This window comes from Micromys minutus, assembly GCF_963924665.1.
Source record: "Micromys minutus genome assembly, chromosome: 29".
Lineage (NCBI taxonomy): Eukaryota > Metazoa > Chordata > Mammalia > Rodentia > Muridae > Micromys > Micromys minutus.
In genome coordinates this window covers 23,328,045-23,345,795 of record NC_137964.1, presented here as the reverse complement: position 1 = coordinate 23,345,795, position 17,751 = coordinate 23,328,045, and the positions used below count along the sequence as shown (strand labels likewise).

At 49.5% G+C, this 17,751-nt stretch overlaps 1 protein-coding gene across 4 annotated transcripts in view; it reads right to left on the bottom strand.

The window, feature by feature from the left end:
- Window positions 1–5,426, bottom strand: part of SCARB1 (scavenger receptor class B member 1) — a gene marked incomplete at its 3' end in the record, with an annotated part of 62,723 nt that extends 57,297 nt beyond the window's left edge. For all 4 annotated transcript variants that reach the window (XM_080941364.1, XM_080941362.1, XM_080941363.1 and 1 more), the window contains exon 1: window positions 5,138–5,426. In XM_080941364.1, coding sequence (XP_080797490.1) covers window positions 5,138–5,263 — 126 coding nt within the window. In that variant the 5' untranslated portion in view covers window positions 5,264–5,426. The remainder of the gene's footprint in view (window positions 1–5,137) is intronic.
- Between the last annotated feature and the right edge of the window lie 12,325 nt (window positions 5,427–17,751).

Sequence of the window (17,751 nt, the reverse complement as noted above, 5' to 3'; positions counted from 1 at the left end):
TCTTGACTTCCTTCAAAGATGAACAGTGCTGTGGAAACCATTTGTCATTTTTAGTGCAATTTATAACATATGGATACACTCTCATTTTTGTTTTTTAGAGAGGTTGGATGAGTTAGCACAGATGTGTTACCCCAGGACTCAGGAAGCTGAGGCTGGAGAATTTCAAACAAAGTCTGAGGAACACAACGAGACTTTACCTTAATGAACTACAAACAAAATAATAACCACTGGAGTCAGAGAGAGGGCTCGGCAGGGAAAGATGCTTGCTGCCAAGCCTGATGACATGAGTTCGATCCCTGGGACCCCCATAGGAGGAGAATACTGACTTCTCAAAGTTGTTCCATGACCTGCACAGGCATGTTGTGGCACAACCCCCTCCACTCACACACTGACAAATACATACATATAATATTTTACAAAAAGAATCATGGTGGTTTGGAGAGAAGGCTCAGTGGTTAAGAGCACTGACTGCTTTAATAGTGAACCCGGGCTCATGAAATTCCTGGCACCCACATGGTGGCTCACAACCATCTGTAAATCCAGTTCTGGAAGATCCAATGTCCCGTCTGGTCTTCAACAAGGGCACTGCACACACAGATGTGCATGCAGGCAAAACACCCATGCACATAAAATAAAACAGCAACGTCCAGAGAATCATGGAGTCAGCATCATCTACCTTATGGGTCTGGTGCAAACCCTTCCGTACCCTTTTCTAAATTGTCACGGCACTGACTGTTAAAAACACAGAACCCTGTTAGGGTTTTGCTGTTGTTCTTGTCAGTTTGGGTTTGTTCGGCTGATTTGGTTTGTTTTCAGACAGGGTTCCTCTGTGTAACCCTGGCTGTCACAGGGCTCACTCTGGCTCTGGCTCCGGGGTGTTGGGATTAAGGGTGTGTGCCACCGCCACCAGACTGGCTGAGGTGTGTGTGTGTGTGTGTGTGTGTGTGTGTGTGTGTGTGTGTGTGTGTGTTTTCCTTTATGTTTTGCAGTGCTGGGGATTTATTTATGAGGCAGGGTCTCTCTATGTAGCCCTGGCCGTCCAGACACTCGATGTGACTCGGAGATCTGTCTGCCTCTGCCCTCAAGAGCGCTGTGATTAAAAGTGTGCATTAATGAGCATCTAGCTTATGTCTTAAGTTTATATAAAGATGGGGAGGGTCTCACTAAGTTGCCTTGAACTTCCTGTGTAACCCCAGCCAACTTTGAACTTCCTCCGGCTTTGAATAGCCATTCCTCCTGCCCTCGGTTTCCAAGTAGCTGGGATGACAGGCAAGACACCCGGTAGGAGGGACTTTAACAGACCTTTGTCTCCCAGCAGCTCACTGGACAGAGAGAAGGGGCTTCTGCTTACTCCCTACTTGCCTATGGAGGGTAAATCTAGCATGGCCGCTTGAAGTCCCTCCCAACCCACTACAAGCCATACTTAATAACTAGCTGCCGACCTTTGCTATGGCCCAGATCGCTTATCTGTAGAAAGGAAGAATTCGCAGCCTCGGCCTGTTTCACAACGCTGTGGTTAGATTGAGACCAGAAGCAGGCAAGTTCACAGGACATTTCCAAAGGCCGCTTGTAATCTCCTTTGTAACTTGCTAATCCCTCAGGGGGAGCAAACCATATCTGACCCCTTGTCTCAATGCTGGGAGAAAGCTTGGCTCTCCGAGTGATGAACGGGCTCCAGCTAGCACATGGTACAGTAGGCCTGAGCCCCTAAGCTCTGAAAACTCTCACCTACATTTGTATCATGCTCCTTCCTAACCTTGTGGCGCTGAAGATGTGGATCAAAATGTGAATCGCCGATAGCCAAAGAGGATGATGGGGTTTAGAAAGGAAGGGCTATTTCTAAACTCCATCAAAGCAGATGGTCCCAAAACTGTGAGTATAGAAGAGAGAAGCAAAATACAAAAAACGCACCTATGTGTCCACAGGCTAAGGATCAATCACACCATGCAAGTATTCCTAGACTCACACAGGTGTTCTCTGTATCCTGAAATGAAGACATGGCCAGTAAACAGAGGAACAGATAAACAAAGGAACACCAACACAGTAAAGCGGGGGGGGGGGGACAGTAGTAACAGGTTGACATGCTCCCCCAGTCAAGCAAAAACCTTGAACAGGACCAGGAAGGTCGCCCAGTAGGTAAAGTGCTTCCTAGAAGATTCTCAGAACCCAAACAAAAGCTCAACGCAGAGCCAGGGGTGGTAGCCTATGCCTTTAGTCTCAGCACTTGGGAAGCAGGGAGAGCGGGGTCTACAGAGGGAGTCCTAGGACAGCCATGGCCATGCAGTAGCCTTGTCTCAAAAAAAAAAAAAATGTGGAGCACATCTGGTTTATGTCTAAAACCCCAGCACTAGGACAGGTGGAGAGAGCCAGACCCCAGGAACCAGCTGTACAGCATACAGTGAGAAGGTACACCTCATGTCTAATGAGAGAGCCTGCCTCAAAATAAATAAATAAATAAATAAATAAATAAATAAGGTGGAGACGCTGAGGAAGACCCTCCACATTAACCTCTGATCTAGACACGTGTGGTAAACCTATCCATACAGGTGCATGGGCATGTGCGCGTGCACACACACACACACACACACACACACACACACACACACACACACACCTTTGAGAGCTAACACTGAACAGAAAAAACATACTTTTAAGCCAGGCATGGTAGCACACACCTTTAATCCTAACAAGCAAGAGGCAGAGGTAGGGGGAATCTCTGTGAGTTTGGGGCCATCTTGGGCTACGCAGTGAGTTCCTGGGTTATATAGTGAGACCATATATAACCTTCAAGAGAAAGGAAAGGAAAGAAGAGAGGAAGGAAAAAAGAAAAGCACATACTATCCCGCTCAGGTTTTATAAAAGATGTTCACTAGAGCTTCGGAGGTGGCTCAGTGGGCAAAGCACTTATTAGGCAAACGTGAGGGCCTGAGCTCAAAGTCCCAGCAGCACATACAATACCGGGCATCATAGAGAGTGCACCTATTAACCCAGACAGAGGGATGGCTGTCTGGGTCATCAAGAGACCCTATCTATGTGTAAGGGAGGAGATCAGCCGACTTACACACACACACACACACACACACACACACACACACACAAATATGTTTATATTAAGAAATGGCAATATCAGAAGAAAATAAGAGCAAATTCTCTGTGTCTCTCTGTCTTTGTCTCTGTCTCTCTCTCTCTCTCTCTCTCTGTGTGTGTGTGTGTGTGTGTGTGTGTGTGTGTGTGTGTTGAAACCCAAGGCCTGCTGTATGCTGAGTAAGTCCTCTATCAATGAGCTACGCCCCCAGTCCTGATATTTTTCCTTAAACAACCACCAAGTATTCCTGCCTTTTATACATAAACTTCTTTAACTAAAAAAAAAAAAAAAAAAAAAGTGAAAATTTAAAAGACAAGGCTTTCATTCAAGTAGCACAGAATGAAAGTGTCCAAAGTCAACTCCAGGGTCCCTCCCTGCTCCCCTCCACTGCCACCCTCCAGCCATCCCCTGAAGTAAGCTTTTTTTCTCCCTCAAGAGGTCTGCTCCGCTCCAGCCAGGGCCTCTAAAAAGAGACTGTCTTGGGCTAGGCGTGTCTTTCTGTCTTCCTTCCTTCACACCACTCAGCCCTCAACCAATCGCCTTTGGGATTTTCGTAGGTAGGGTTCTGGAAGCCGTTCGCTCAAACCTAAAGTTCCAAGCTTCCAGTTATGGGACAACTCAGCCAGACATGGTTTTCCTTTCTCAAGCACGGGGCAGATGGGACCCTGACTGATGGAACAGGCATGCGCAGTACCATCGCTAACACACACACCCACACACCTCACCCCACTCCCGACATTCATAGTCTCTGTGCAACCCAAAAAAGAAAACAGTCCAGAAAGGAATTTGGGGAAGAAACCAGTTCAGATTGCCCCTCACCCCGCCCTCAAAATAGAATAACAGGGGAGACCTGCCCACTCGTTCACTCTACCCACTACAGTCTGGCTAAGCAGGAAGCCCAGTCCACGTGCGAAGTACACATGGTTCTTACTGAAACCACAGGCTGCCACTGAGACAAGGCTGTCACCCAGCAACTTTGCCAGACCTAACAGAAAGGCCCAGGGCAGTTCTGGTGCTCCAACAAGACACAGCAACTCCTGGGAGTCTGGGACTTCTTGACGATGACTAGATTAGAGGATCTTCACGTGTAAGGGTTGAAAATCCAAAGCAATAGAAATGACAGGGTGGCCAAGAGGACTCAGAAATGCCCACCACAACTCCAGGAAAGCCACTCCATCCGGAAGACCAGCCAGGACCTGGGAGGTGGCAGCGAGCCCAAGAGAGAATATCCCTCATTCATTCCTTCCTTTCAGCGTGAGATGGGACACAGTACACGAAGCCATTCTTGAACTCCCAGTAAACAAACCCGCGAAGAGGAAAGCTGTCAGTCAATCCTGTGACGACAGCCCCTTCTGGATCCCAGGTCCAGTTCTAACTGGATGTTCCCAGAAGGCCAGCCTCCGTTTCCCCTTTCGTGGTAACTCAGCCTCAGAAAACACAATTACTCGGTAATCTCCAGGACTTAATGAGCTTCGGGCTCATTCGGAGGACACCGGATCCCAGGGCAGAGTCTGTGACTGGACCGGCACCGCCCGCCTAATATCGGTCCCTGGTTGAAAGGGCAAAACAGAGCCTAAGGCTGAGTGAGATCAAGGGAGAGGCCCGGCTGCCTGCCCTCGGCGGACCTGAGTAGTGTCTGTCTCTGCCAGAGCGGGGGCAGAAAGCTGCTTAACTCTCGAGACTGGTAGGCAGTGTGAGGGCGAGCCAGGGCATCTCCGGGGCATCTGGGCGGGAGGAAACAGGCAGAGCACCCAGAGAACTGGGCGCCCGGGGGAGCCTCACAGATGTACAGGGGCTTCGCATAGCCCTGAGGTTACTGGGTACAGTCACCGCCCAGCGTGTATTGAAGGGCTGGAGGTCCGGACAACTGCAGTCGAAACTGAGGGACAACCAGGTCACACTTCTGCTTCATTGAGGATCAGGCCCCTGGGACGCTAGCGACTCAGACCTCCAAGGCTCTGGGGTGAGCCTGGGCCTCCCAGGTGGTGAGAAGGTAGCTCCACCGTCCCACCCTGCGTCCCGATCCTCCCCACCCCAGGACACTTCACTCACCTTAAGCACCTGCTGCTTGATCATCGAGGGCACCATGAGGATCATGACAACACCGAGCGCAGCACACAGGAGCCCCAGGGCGCCCAGCCCCAAGGCCACCCAGCGCGCCCTGGAGCTGCCGCCCATGTCCGCGTGCGCGGCCGGGGCTCTCGGGGCTCCGGACCTGAAGGGGACGGCGACAGAGGCGACGGAGGCCACGGAGATGTAAGAAGCCCAGGCTCCCTCAGCAGCAAGGTGTGTGCCTGGAGGTGGCCGACGCTGCAGTGACCCTGCAGGTGGCCAGAGGCTTTATGCGCCATGGCCGGGGCAGCCCGCCCCCGAGTTCAGCGCGGGATTCCGGCGGGGGGTGGGAAAAGGCGGGCAGTGGGCGGTGCTCGGATGGCGAGGCGTGGGCGTGGCCTCCGCTGGGACCACGCCCTTCTGAGCTGGGCTTTCCAAGCTCTTGCGCGATCTGGATACCCGCTATGCGCTCTCCTCCACGCTTCCTGGTCTCTTCGCTGGTCTAGGTGGGAGCCGATGCGCTCTCCACAGAGGGCAGAAGACCCTGGCACCGTCTGCACCCCCTACCCCCTCCTCGCTCCAGCAACCTCTTCTCTCTTCCGACTCCTGCCGATGGCTCCCCCTCCCCTGCTTTACTTACATCAGCTGCAGTCAGCCGCCCCCCTCCACTCCGGGCCGTGCACGCCCTCCACTCAGAATTCCGTGTCCCTCGGGGCCTTTTGCTTTTCCTCCACTCGGAATACCATATCCCTTAGGGCTTTTTGCACACCCTCCATCCTGTGTGCCTCGCGGCCTTGACACACTCTCCCCTCGGAATTCCGTGTCTCCCGGGACCTTTGCACACCCTTCGCGCAGAATTCCGTGTCCCTCGAGGCCTTAAAGCACACCCTCCACTCAAAACTCCAGGCCCCAGACACACGCTGGGCCGCTGACTCCATCCTGGAAGGTGTTCCAGGGGCTTATCAGGCTGCCTGGTCACTATGCTCTCTGCTGACTCTTCCTTATCACCCAGAGCCACCAGCTCAAGTTATGCGTTCTTTGGCCATAAACCTCACTCAGGATACCAGCAGGGTGGTAAGGACTCTGGCTTTCCCAGCCCTACTCAGGGCCCAGTTAGCTCATTCCCAGCCCACAGCCAGAGCCTTTAGCTCTAAATGCAAAATGTTTTGTTACAGCCAAAAACAAAACAAAACAAACCTGAGGCACAGGACGACTTCCTCAGTGAGGCCAAGGCCTGCTTCCCACTCAGGACACAAAGGATGGATACACAACTAAGAAAACCAAGTCCTGCGCCTGTTAAAACCCAGTCCTAGTTCCTGTTAAAACCCAGGAGGTCTCCTCTTGGGGACCTCATTCAGCAATATGACCAGAGTCAGGATTTACTGAGCACCTAGTAGGCCCTGACAGATTCCACCAGTCACATGGGCTCAAGAGTAAGCTAGAGAAAGGGCCTCATCAGTAGAGTGCTTGCTTGCCTGCCTTGTGAATCTGACACCCGTTACTGGTCACCAACACCTATATTCACATAAGATACACAGGCCTGAAGAAACAGCTCAGCGGTACACATGGCTCAGTGGTTAAGAGCACCAGCTGGACCGGGGTTCAATTCCCAGCACTCACATGGCCGCTCACAACCATCCTTAACTTCAGTTCCAGAGGATCCAGTGCCCTCCTCTGACCTCTGAGCGTACCAGGAGTGTGCACAAACAGGCAGGAAAGACAACTGCACACGTAAAACGAGTAAGTCCAAAGCAAAAACAAACTGTGCCGGTAGTGGCAGGGCTGGGGAGGCAGGAACAGGAAGGGAGGATTCCTGGAGCAGGATGGCCAGCCAGATTTCTCTAACCAGTGAGACCTGGTTCCCAGTAGGATACTCCGTCTCACACAGCACTTTCAGGGGACCCACATACGTGTACCCACAGAGAGAGACACACACAGGAGAAAGGCAGAAAGGAGGCTAGATGTTCAGTGGACATAGGAGGCAGAAGTGGGCAGGTCCTTGGAATGACAACTGTGTTGCGTCTGTGCCTTCTGTCTTTAAGGGTCTCAGGACTTCACAGACCAGGTTCCTCTGACTCTGGTTCTACTCTGTGTTCCTAATGGAGGCTAGAGCTAGCCTGGGAAGATGGTTCAGCAGTTAAGAACGCTGACTGCTCTTCCAGAGGTCCTGAGTTCAAATCCCAGCAACTGCATAGTGGCTCACAACCATCTGTAATGAGATCCTCTTCTGGTGTGTCTGAAGACAGCTACAGTGTACTCACATGAAATAAATATACTAATCTTTTTTTAAAAAAAAAAAAAAACAGTCGATGGAGGCCAGGGCTGAAAGTCTCTCCAGAACCTACTTGGTGCTCAAGGACATGTTTGCTGAAGGTGGTTCCCGAGAGGAGCCCTTTTAGGTTTTAACAGGAGCTGGAGTGGCCCACTGTCAGTACTGGGTTATTTTGGAGTGGCCTATGTCGGTCCTGAGCCATTCTATGTGGTCCAGAAGGAATCGAATGGGGCAGCAGCATTCTAGAGAGCTAAGGTCCTGGTCTGCAGGAGGTTGTTCAAAGGAAGCTGATGTCACCTCAGACATATGGGACTGGGTTTTTCAGTTGTGATGATCCACCATGTGAAGGAATTCTCTAGATCCTCAGTGCCTGACTCCTCCTATCACAAGTCTCAGCCTAAAGCCTACTCATCAAAAAAGGCTTCACGCCCAATTTGTTGAAAATGGGGATCTTTAACAGAGATGGTGGTGCATGCCTGTGATCCCAGCACTTGGGAGGGAGGTGTAAGAGAAACAGAAGTTCAAGGCCAGCCTGGCCTACATGAACTCCTGTCTCAAGCCAAAGAAAAGGTCTGGGGAGGTGGCTCAGCAAGCAAAGACACTTGGCACATGCGCCTGAAGACCTGAGTTGGAATCCAGGAACCCATGGTGAATGTGGAGAAAAGACTTGGGTGTCATGGCAACCCCATACACAATAATAATAATTAATAAAATAATAACATTTAAATTGAAAGAAAAGAAAGTGCGTGTTCTGTTCAGCTGAAACGGTTTTATTTATCTCTCTAGAGAGAGGGCTTTTTATGATTTGTTTATTTTTATTTTTTGAAGTTTATTTATTTTATGTATGTGAGTACACTGTAGCTGTCTTCAGACACACCAGAAGAAAGCATCAGATCCCATTACAGATGGTTGTGAGCCACCATGTGGTTGCTGGGAATTGAACTCAGGACCTCTGGAAGAGCAGTCAGTGCTCTTAACTGATGGCTGAGATATCTCTCCAGCCCGATTTTTTTTTTAATTTGTATATTTTTACAGTTTTACAAGGCCAGAAGAAAGCGACAATCTCCCGAAACTGAAATTTCAGGCAGTTGTGAGGAGCCACAGTGTGGGTGCCTAGAAACAAATTCAGATCCTCTGAGAGAGAGTGCTCTTAACCACTGAGCTATTTCTCCATCTGGGAAGTTGGTCCTTTCTGAGTATCAATGTACCCCTGCTACCTAGAACCCTGTCTAGCAAACCACCCAGCAGGTACTGGATACAAAATTAAGCATTCGATTGACAAGATACTTCCGTGAATTAAAGTTAAGAACTCACACCCTCAAGATAACCTCTGACCTCCAAGGTTCATATACACAAGATAAATACATGTAGCCAGGCTTGGTGATGTACGCCCCCTCCCCCATGGTGTATGCTTTTAAATGCTAAGTAGGCAGAGGCAGGTGGATTTCTGGGAGGGCAAGTGCAGCCTGGTCTACTTAGCCAGGACTACATAGTGAGACCTTGTTTCAAAAATAAAACAAAATAAACAAATGTAAAAGACTTTTTAAACATTTAAGCAAACTAGTAGGGAATTCATTCATTCATTAATCATGGACTCAAGATTGATAAAAGTAATAAAGTTTCACGGAAAGGGGCCGGACAGATGGTTCCAGTGCTTGAAGGCACATGGTGCTCTTTCACAGAGCAGGAGTTTGCCTACCCATGTTAGGCAGCTCACCTCCATCCTTAACCCCAGCTCCAGGGGATCCGACACCTCTGGCCTCCTCTACACCGGCACTCATGTAAACAAACGCACAGAGAGGATGATTAAAAATAAAAGAAACTTATTAAAAATAAATTTTCCTTGGGGCCTTCAACAAAATCATTCAGCCCTGGGTTGTTTTCTCCTGCTGACGCCAGTGTTCCTGGGTGTTTGCCAGTCAGCTGAAAGCTCCAGTCAGTCACCCTCCCTTTCTTCATACCCACTTGCCTTGACCAACTCACGCAGTCCACATTGTCGCCAAGTCTTCAAGGTCCAAAGCTGCGTGATGCTTACCTCAGAGAGCCCAAGGCCAGGGCCAGGCTTTGGGGACAAGCTACACTGTCATTGGATGACACACCGAGAGATCAGACATTACCGGATGGATAGCACATGTGTCAGAGCCATGGCCTTGCTGAGGCAAGCCAGGGAGACAACACAGGATGGCCTAGGAGGGGAGAGGAAGGTTGATCGATTCTGCGTGGCAGAGAAGGCCTGGAGGGGAAGCCCACCAGGAAATGTCTGCCCTAGCTTGCTTTCTCTTGTCATGATAAAGCAGTGAGCAAAAGCAACTTAAGGAGGAATTGGTTTCTTTTAGCTTACAAGTCAGAGTCATTAGGGGAAGCCAAGGCAGGAACTCATAACAGGAACCTGGAAGCAGGAACTAAAGCAGAAGCCATGGACGGATGCTGCTTCCTGGCTTGCTTGCTCCTCATGGCTTGCTCAATTTTTTTTTTCTAGTACATCGCAGGACCATGTGACCAGGAGTAGCACCACAGACAAGGAGCTTGTCTCTTCCACATCACTCATAAATCCAGAAAAAGGACACTCTTGTCCTCGGGCTAATCTGATGGAGCAGATCCCTCTTCCCATATGACGCTAGTTTGTGTCAAACTGACAGAATTAACCAGCACAAGGTCAGAGAGAGTGTGGGTTAGTCACGTACAGACGACCCTGTCAGAGCAGGCCCTTCCGTGCAGGGCTTTCCACAATCAAAATATAGCTAGGAGCCAGGTATGTCAAGCCAGCTATTCGGGAGGTTAAAGCAAAAGGATCATAAGATCAAGGCTAGCCTAAGGTTCAGAAAGAGTTCGAGCCTAGCAACTCAGTGAGAGCCCATTTCTAAGGGTAGTAAGAGGGCAGGGTGGCTCACCAAAAGAGCATTTGCCTAGTGAAACAAGGTCTCACTGTAGAGCTCTGGCTGGTCTCAAACTCACTGAGATCTGCCTGCTTCTGCTTCCCGAGTGCTGGGATTAGAGATGTGTGCCACCATGCCTCCAGTCTTACACTTTAAATGAGTTATCCATATGCAAATAAAATTATAAAATACAATATATGTTATATAAAATGAAATTATATCACACACACACTCACACGCGCACACACACACATACACACACACACGCACGCACGCACATGTTTTCTTTGGCCCCCTTCTCCCTCAGAATAAAGGTCCAGTTCCTTGCTGTAATTGCTAAGGTCTTCCCCGCTCTGCTGCAGCCACACCTGTCTCTCAAGCTGCCAGTTCCTACCTCAGGACCTTTGCACATCAGCTCCCCCACCCCCTCTACTGGATGCTTCTCTCCCCAGCTGCCTGAAGGGTCCCAAACATCATATCAATGACCACTTGTTTCCTGTCTATCCTTTCAGATGTCAGGCACCCCACACCCTGGCCATCTCCTTCTCTCTATCTGTTTCCCTTTGGATGTATCTCCACTCAGCAGGAAGCCAATGGGCTTTCTGTCTGGCTTCCTTCTTCCTGGACCAGAAAAGCTGTTAAACCCTGTACCCAGCCCACCACACCAAGGACAGAAAAGAGGTTACAGCACTGAGCAGAGGAGCAGGAATGAGAAGAGGACGAGCCAGCTGTGATTACAGGCGTGAGCCGAGACAGGAGGATTGCTACAAGTTCCATGCCAGCCTGGACTACAACATGAGATTCTGTCTGCAGAAGAGATAGAGACCCAAGAGTGGCCCTGAAGAAGACAGATTCATTCAAGGACAGTGTGTGTGTATGCAGTATATGTGTGTGGTGTGTATGGTGTGAATGTGTGTGCAGTGTGCGTGTGGTGTATGTGCAGTGTGTATGTGTGTATGGTGGTGTGTATTTGTGTGTATGAGGTATGTGATGTATGTGGTATTGTGTGTGTGATGTGTGTGTGTTGTATGTGGTGTGTGTGTGTGTGTGTGTGTGTGTGTGTGTGCCTTACCTTTTACAACAAATCTTCAAGCATACCTGGGAAAAGAAAAAATGTGAACTAGAAGATCCTAAATGGATTCCACATGGGAATGACAATATTTAGAAAAACAGTGTTAAACATACAATCAAAAGCCTAGCTTGTTTGCTAGGTGGTGGTGCGTGCCTTTGATCCCAGTACCTAGGAGGCAGAGGCAGGCAGATCTCTAAGTTCTCGACAAGCCTGGTCTACAGAGCAAGTTCCAGGACAGCCAGGGCCACATAGAGAAACCCTGTCTCAAAAAGAACAAAAACAAACAAAGAAAACCTACTATTAAGCAGAATGTAGAAACACGTGCCTTTGATCCCAGCACTTGGGTGACTGAGGTAAGTGAGTCTCTGTAAGTTCAAGGGTAACCTGGTCTATTTAATGAATTCCAGCGAAGGCTAAATTGTAAGACCCTGTCTCAAAAACAACCAATACCAAACAAGTAACTCTGACACTGTCACAGTACGAATCACAGAGATCTGCCTCCGAGTGTCTCCGTGATCCTCTCTTAGGGACTTCCCTTTTCCTGAGACTGCCAGCTAGACCTCACCTTTGCCCTGGTCTCAGGACCCGTGCTATCTCCTCCTGGGTGAGGTCAGTACACAGATGAACTCTTTCCGATGAGGGTGCCTGTGTGAGGGAGCTACACAGCCGACAGGAGATTGGCCCCCCACAAAGATGGTGGCAGGAGACAAGAGGACACCACCTGGCTCCCCTCCCTGGCTGGGGGAGGATTGAGGGGGAATAGACAAACTTTGTTCATTAGAGCAAAGATTGGAATCAACCTCATTGTCCATCAACAGATGAATGAAGAACAAAACAAAATAGAATTCTACACAGCTATAAAGAAAAACGAAGTTAGCCAGGCAGTGGTGCCACATGACTTTAAACACAGCGCAGGGGAAGCAAGAAGTAGGTGGATCTCTTTGAGTTCGAGGTCAGCCCGGTTTACATAGTAAGTTGCAAGACAGCCAGGGAGGGTTGCATAAAGAGACACTATCTCAAAAAAAAAAAAAAAAAAAAAAAAAAGCTAGAAAGACAGCTCAGTGGTAAAAAGCACGTATTGCCCTCTGTTCTTCCAGAGGACCCTTGTTCGGACCCCCACACCCGACGCCAGGCAGTTTACAACCATCTGTAAATGCAGTTCCGGAAGAACTGGCGCCCCCCGTCTTGCCTCTGCCGGAACTGCACCAGCATGGTGCAGTTGCACACAGACCTACAAATAAAAATTTCATGTAACCCTCTCCCATGGATTATGTCGTTAGAGGTAGCCTGAAACCCTCTTTTCTGGCCGTCGTTATCTCATGGGCCCTGCGTCATCTGTAAGAGCGACTCTGCGTTTCTTTCCACAGGATGAGGGTAAGCGTTGCTGACGCTGTTCTGAGTTAAACCTTTCTGCTGCAGGCCGAGATGATTGAGAAGGAATGTAAGATTTCCTCGTGGCTTTAGGTCATGTAGGCCCCTACAAACCATCCCTGGTAATCTAGAAAGACACTAAGAGGTAGGGAATCTCAACTGTACCTGACCAGAAGGACAGTACTGGACAATGACTTAGTTCCTTGTTCAGGCTCTCACTCTCTCTCTCTCTCTCTCTCTCTCTCTCTCTCTCTCTCTCTCTCTCTCTCTTTCTCTCCCTCTTTTCTTCTTTCTCCTATTTCCCTCCTCTCATATCTCATGTGTCTCTCTGTCCCTCTCTTTCTCAAAACTTTATTTTTAAAAATATTTTTTTATGATATATAAGTACACTGTCAAACAGTGTCAGACTGTCATCAAACACACCAGAAGAGGGCATCAGATCCCATTACAGATGGTTGTGAGCCACCATGTGGTTGCTGGGATTGGAACTCAGGACCTCTGGAAGAGCAGTCAGTCAGTGCTCTTAACCACTGAGCCATCTCTCCAGCCCTCTCAAAAATTTTGTAATTTTTAATTCACTCATAAGTGTGTCTGTGTGCATGTATATCTGTGTGCTACATGTGTGAAGTGCCCACAGAGTCCAGAAGAGGGCTGGGATCCCTTGGAACCGGAGTTTATAGGCAGTTGTGAGCCACTGTGTGGGCGCTGGGTTCTGAACCTGGGTCCTCTGTGAAAGCAACCAATGCTGTCAACTGCCAAACCATGTCTCTAGTCCGTGGTCCGGTTCTCTTGAAGGAAGGTCTAGCTACTTTATCACGGAGGCTGTTAAGGACACGGGGATAATTCTAGAAGGGTTTGGAGTACTGTTGGATGACCAACACTTTCGAGAACACACCCTGCAGCCTCCTGGCCTTCCAGTTTCAGGATGGACATGAGCCCGGGAGAGCTGAAGGGGACTCAGAGGGACAATGGGCTCTGGCTCCCAACACTCTGACATTTTCTCAGTCACCAGATGAGCCTACAGCCAGTGTTGTCTCCTCCGTTCTCAGACAGACGGGGTGACCATTGTTTCAGCTAATCGGATGTAGAAGAAATGATACTACATTGAACCTAGAGATGCACTCACTCCTTGTTGCGGCCCAGGTGTCCCAAAGCTGAGGAGAAGCCACTGGGAGGAGACACATGCCCACTGTTCACCCGTTCCACCAGGAGTTGCTTCATGTCCCCTCAGGCCACCAGCTGGCTGGTTGGTTTGGTTTGGTTTGGCCTGGATGTTTTTGTTTTGAGAGTGAAAGGGTCTCTCACTCTGTAGCCCAGGCTAGCCTCCGCTAAAGATCCTTCCTGCTGCTGTCCCAAGTGTGAGATGACAGTCACCAGCTGTGGCCATGCTATCTAGGTTCCTCTCAGAGGCAGGTCAATGCGGCATCTGGGTTGAAGGGGTCGGTGGGATGAGAGGAGGGCAGACTGCTGGGTGTTCTTATCTTATTCCTAATCCTAAGTGTTCTGAGCAGAGGGAGTGGCCGGGGATACAAGCTGAAAATGGGGCAGGATGTAGGCAGCCTCCTCCTAGTGAGGCTCTGGGGGTCCCCATGGGAGGGGGCAGGGAGGCAGTTTGGCCCTGTGGGATAAGAAGAGACTCTGACTCCCTGGTCTAAAAGGCTCCTGGTCATTTGGGGGACTTGAGTCCCAGCCACCCGGACTAGGGTATTGAATCATAGCTCCCAGGTATTCCTGGGAAGGGTTATCTAGAATAGGCTAGCCTCCAGCCTTGTGCGTAAGAGATTATTTTGATAGGTTAAGGAGGTAGAAAGTCCTGCCCGAACTGTGGGCCACACCATGGACTGCCAGAGAGAAGGAGTTGTGTGCCAAAAGTCAGTGGTCTCTACTTCTTGACTTTGGTCTAAAACAACTGTCTACCAGTCTCATGATCCAGTCATCATGACTTTCTTCACCCGATGGTCCGTCCTCCTCAGGCTGAATGGGAACAATTGCTCTTTTTTTTTTTTTCTTACTTTTTTTTTTTTTTTGAACATTTATTCATTATGCATACAGCATTCCACCATATGTATGCCTACAGGACAGAGAGGGCACCAGATCTCATTATAGATGGTGGTGAGCCACCATGTGGTTACTGGGACTTGAACTCGGGACCTCTGGAAGAGCAGTCAGTGCTCTTAACCGCTGAGCCATCTCTCCAGCCCCCCAAATCCTCTTTCTAAGGTGCTTTGAACAGGCTCTTTCTAGCACAGCAAAGAGAGATGAAGACAATCCCTTTTGTTGCTGTTATTGTGGCTGTTTTGGGTTGTGAGAGTGTTTCTTTACATAGCCCTGGCTGTCCTGGCTGTCACTTTGTAACCAGACAGTCCTCAGCCTCAGAGAGATCTGCTCTGTCTCCCAGAGCACTGGGATTAATGCTTCAGTCATTCACACTTAATAAGCCAGACCCTGTCCCAAAAAGATCCGGTGGTGACTCACTGATCCCTCATGTCCCTAGGTCCCTGGGTCACATTCCACTGATAGTGATCACAGCCCTGGCTGCCCTGCAGTCTTCTGTGCCGGAGGTGCGGAGGTGCCGGGTGTGAGAGTCCCCCCCCCCAGGACTCCGGAGACATCACAGACTCCAGCTACAGCACCTGAAGCCATCTGACACAGCAAAACTGCAACAAGACAGCATTGGGGACAAGGATTGGAGACAAGTATGGTAACAAAAACAAGCAAGACAGGCACAGTTTCCCAAGTTCTTTCGTACTGTCTCCTTTACCTCCTGGCAGGGCTTCACACATTCCAGGCAAGCATGGTATCCCTGAACCACCCCGGCAGCCTTTTCTTTTCTTTTGTTTGGCTTTGCCACAGGGTAGATAGAGCCCTGGGTGTCCTAGAATTCCCTCTGTAGACCAGGCTGGCCTCGAACTCAGAGAGCCACCCCCTGTGCCTCCCGAGTACTGGGATTAAAAGAGTTTGCCTCTACTCACCCGGCCCCGGCCTTCCTTTCCTTTTTTTCTTTTTCTTTCTTTTTTTTTTTTTTTAATTATATTTTAAGACAGGACCTTGCTGGGGAGGCCAGTCTAGCTTTGAACTCACAACAATCCTTCTGCCTCAGCTTCCGTGGCTGGGATTACAAGCGTAGTCTGCAGCGTCTGTTCCCTCTCTTTCCTTGTAGGTTTATTTCTCCCCGTAGTCAGAAAGAGGAACCTAAGAAAAAACCCTCATTGTCTAGATCAACCTGGCTGATACCGTGCCTCTTACTATGATTGAGGAGAGGGCACGTGACCAATTTCTGCCCAATAAAATGTTAAAAGGTTGGAGGAATTCTGGGGCAGGTTCAGGTTTCCACCTTCTTCCCCCCAATCCCCTAAAAAAGTAGTCAGCAAGCCCAGTATGGTGGCTCATGCCTGTATTCCAAGAGCTTGGGCAGTGGAGGCAGAAGGCCATTCCCAGTTCAAGACCAGGCGGGGCCACATGAGGCTCTGTTTTTTGTTGTTGTTGTTTTGTTTTGTTTTGTTTTTCATACAAGCTCTTCGCCTCCCTTGTTGGATGCTGGCTGCCTAGGCCAGGTATTGAAGAGACAGTAGCCTTCTCCTGACCCAGAGCTTTTGGCACGTGGGTCTTCATCAAAAGCCTGAAGCTGCGATGGCTGGAGCTGCTGCCCCTCCTCGGGACTATCTTCCTCCTTAACACCCTGTATTTCCTAGGTCTCTGCTCCAGGGCATCCCAACGGGGGTAGGTGGAGGCAGCTGCTAGTTCGGCTGCTTCGTCTGTTCAACCACTCACAGAGCACCTTTCCTCCTCAGGACAGTTGCTGGGCTCTGGAGATCCATGGGGAGAATTTGCCTTTCCAGATGTTCATGCCGGAGAGTGGAAACAGACAAAGATAAAGCACAAATTGGCGAAGTACACATGCCAGGCCTTAAACACACTAACCACTAACCACAAGTCTACCACAGAGTCACACTCCTGTTCCTACAAAGTAATGTCTAGGGGTTGGAGAGGTGGCTCCTTGGTTAAGAGCAGTGGCTGGCTGTTCTTGCAGAGGATGTGAGTTCAATTCCCATCACATGAGGGCTCACAACTGTCCAGCTCCAGTGGATCCACTGCCCTCTTCTGGCCTCCACGGGCACTGCACTCATGTGGGCATACCCACCACACCCAGGTGCACACAGTTCCTGATACTGGCAGGAACTGTTTCCCAAGCCAGTTCTTAACATACAAAGATCTCATCCAGCATGCCAGGTGATTGGCCCAGAACTAGTTATATCCTCCTGAAATGAAACTTGCTGGTTTTCTTATTTTTCTCTTTCCTCTCTCTCTTTCTCTTTAAGATTTTTAAAATTTTTATTTATGTGTACACTATAGCTGTTTTCAGACACACCAGAAGAGGGCATCAAATCCCATTACAGATGGCTGTGAACCACCATGTGGTTGCTGGGAACTGAACTCAGGACCTCTAGAAGAGCAATCAGTGCTTTTAACCACTGAACCAGCCATCTCTCCAGCCCTTCTTTTCTCAAGACAGGATTTATTTTCATATAGTCTTGACTGTCCTGAAACTCGATCTGTTGATCAGGCTGGCCTCAAACTCACAGAGGTCTGTCGGCCTCTGCCTACCAAGTGCTGAGATTAAGGCATGCATCACCGCCACCCTATGAAACCTGTTGTCTTAGGGTTTCTATGGCTGTGATGAAACACCATGACCAAAAAGCAAGTTGGGGAGGAAAGGGTTTATTTAGTTTTCTACAACACAGTCCATCAGCATTGAAGGAAGTCAGGACAGGAGCTCAAACAGGGCAGGAACATGGAAGCAGGAGCTGATGCAGAGGCCATGGAGGGATGCTGCTTACTGGCTTGCTCGCCATGGCTTGCTCAGCCTGCTTTCTTACAGAACCCAGGACCACCAGCCCAGGGATGGCCCCACCCAAGATAGGCTGGGCCCTCCCACATCAATCACTAATTAAGCCCTACCAGCTTGCCTATACCCAGATATTATAGAAGCAGTTTCTTAATTGAAGTTCTCTCTTCAGGAATG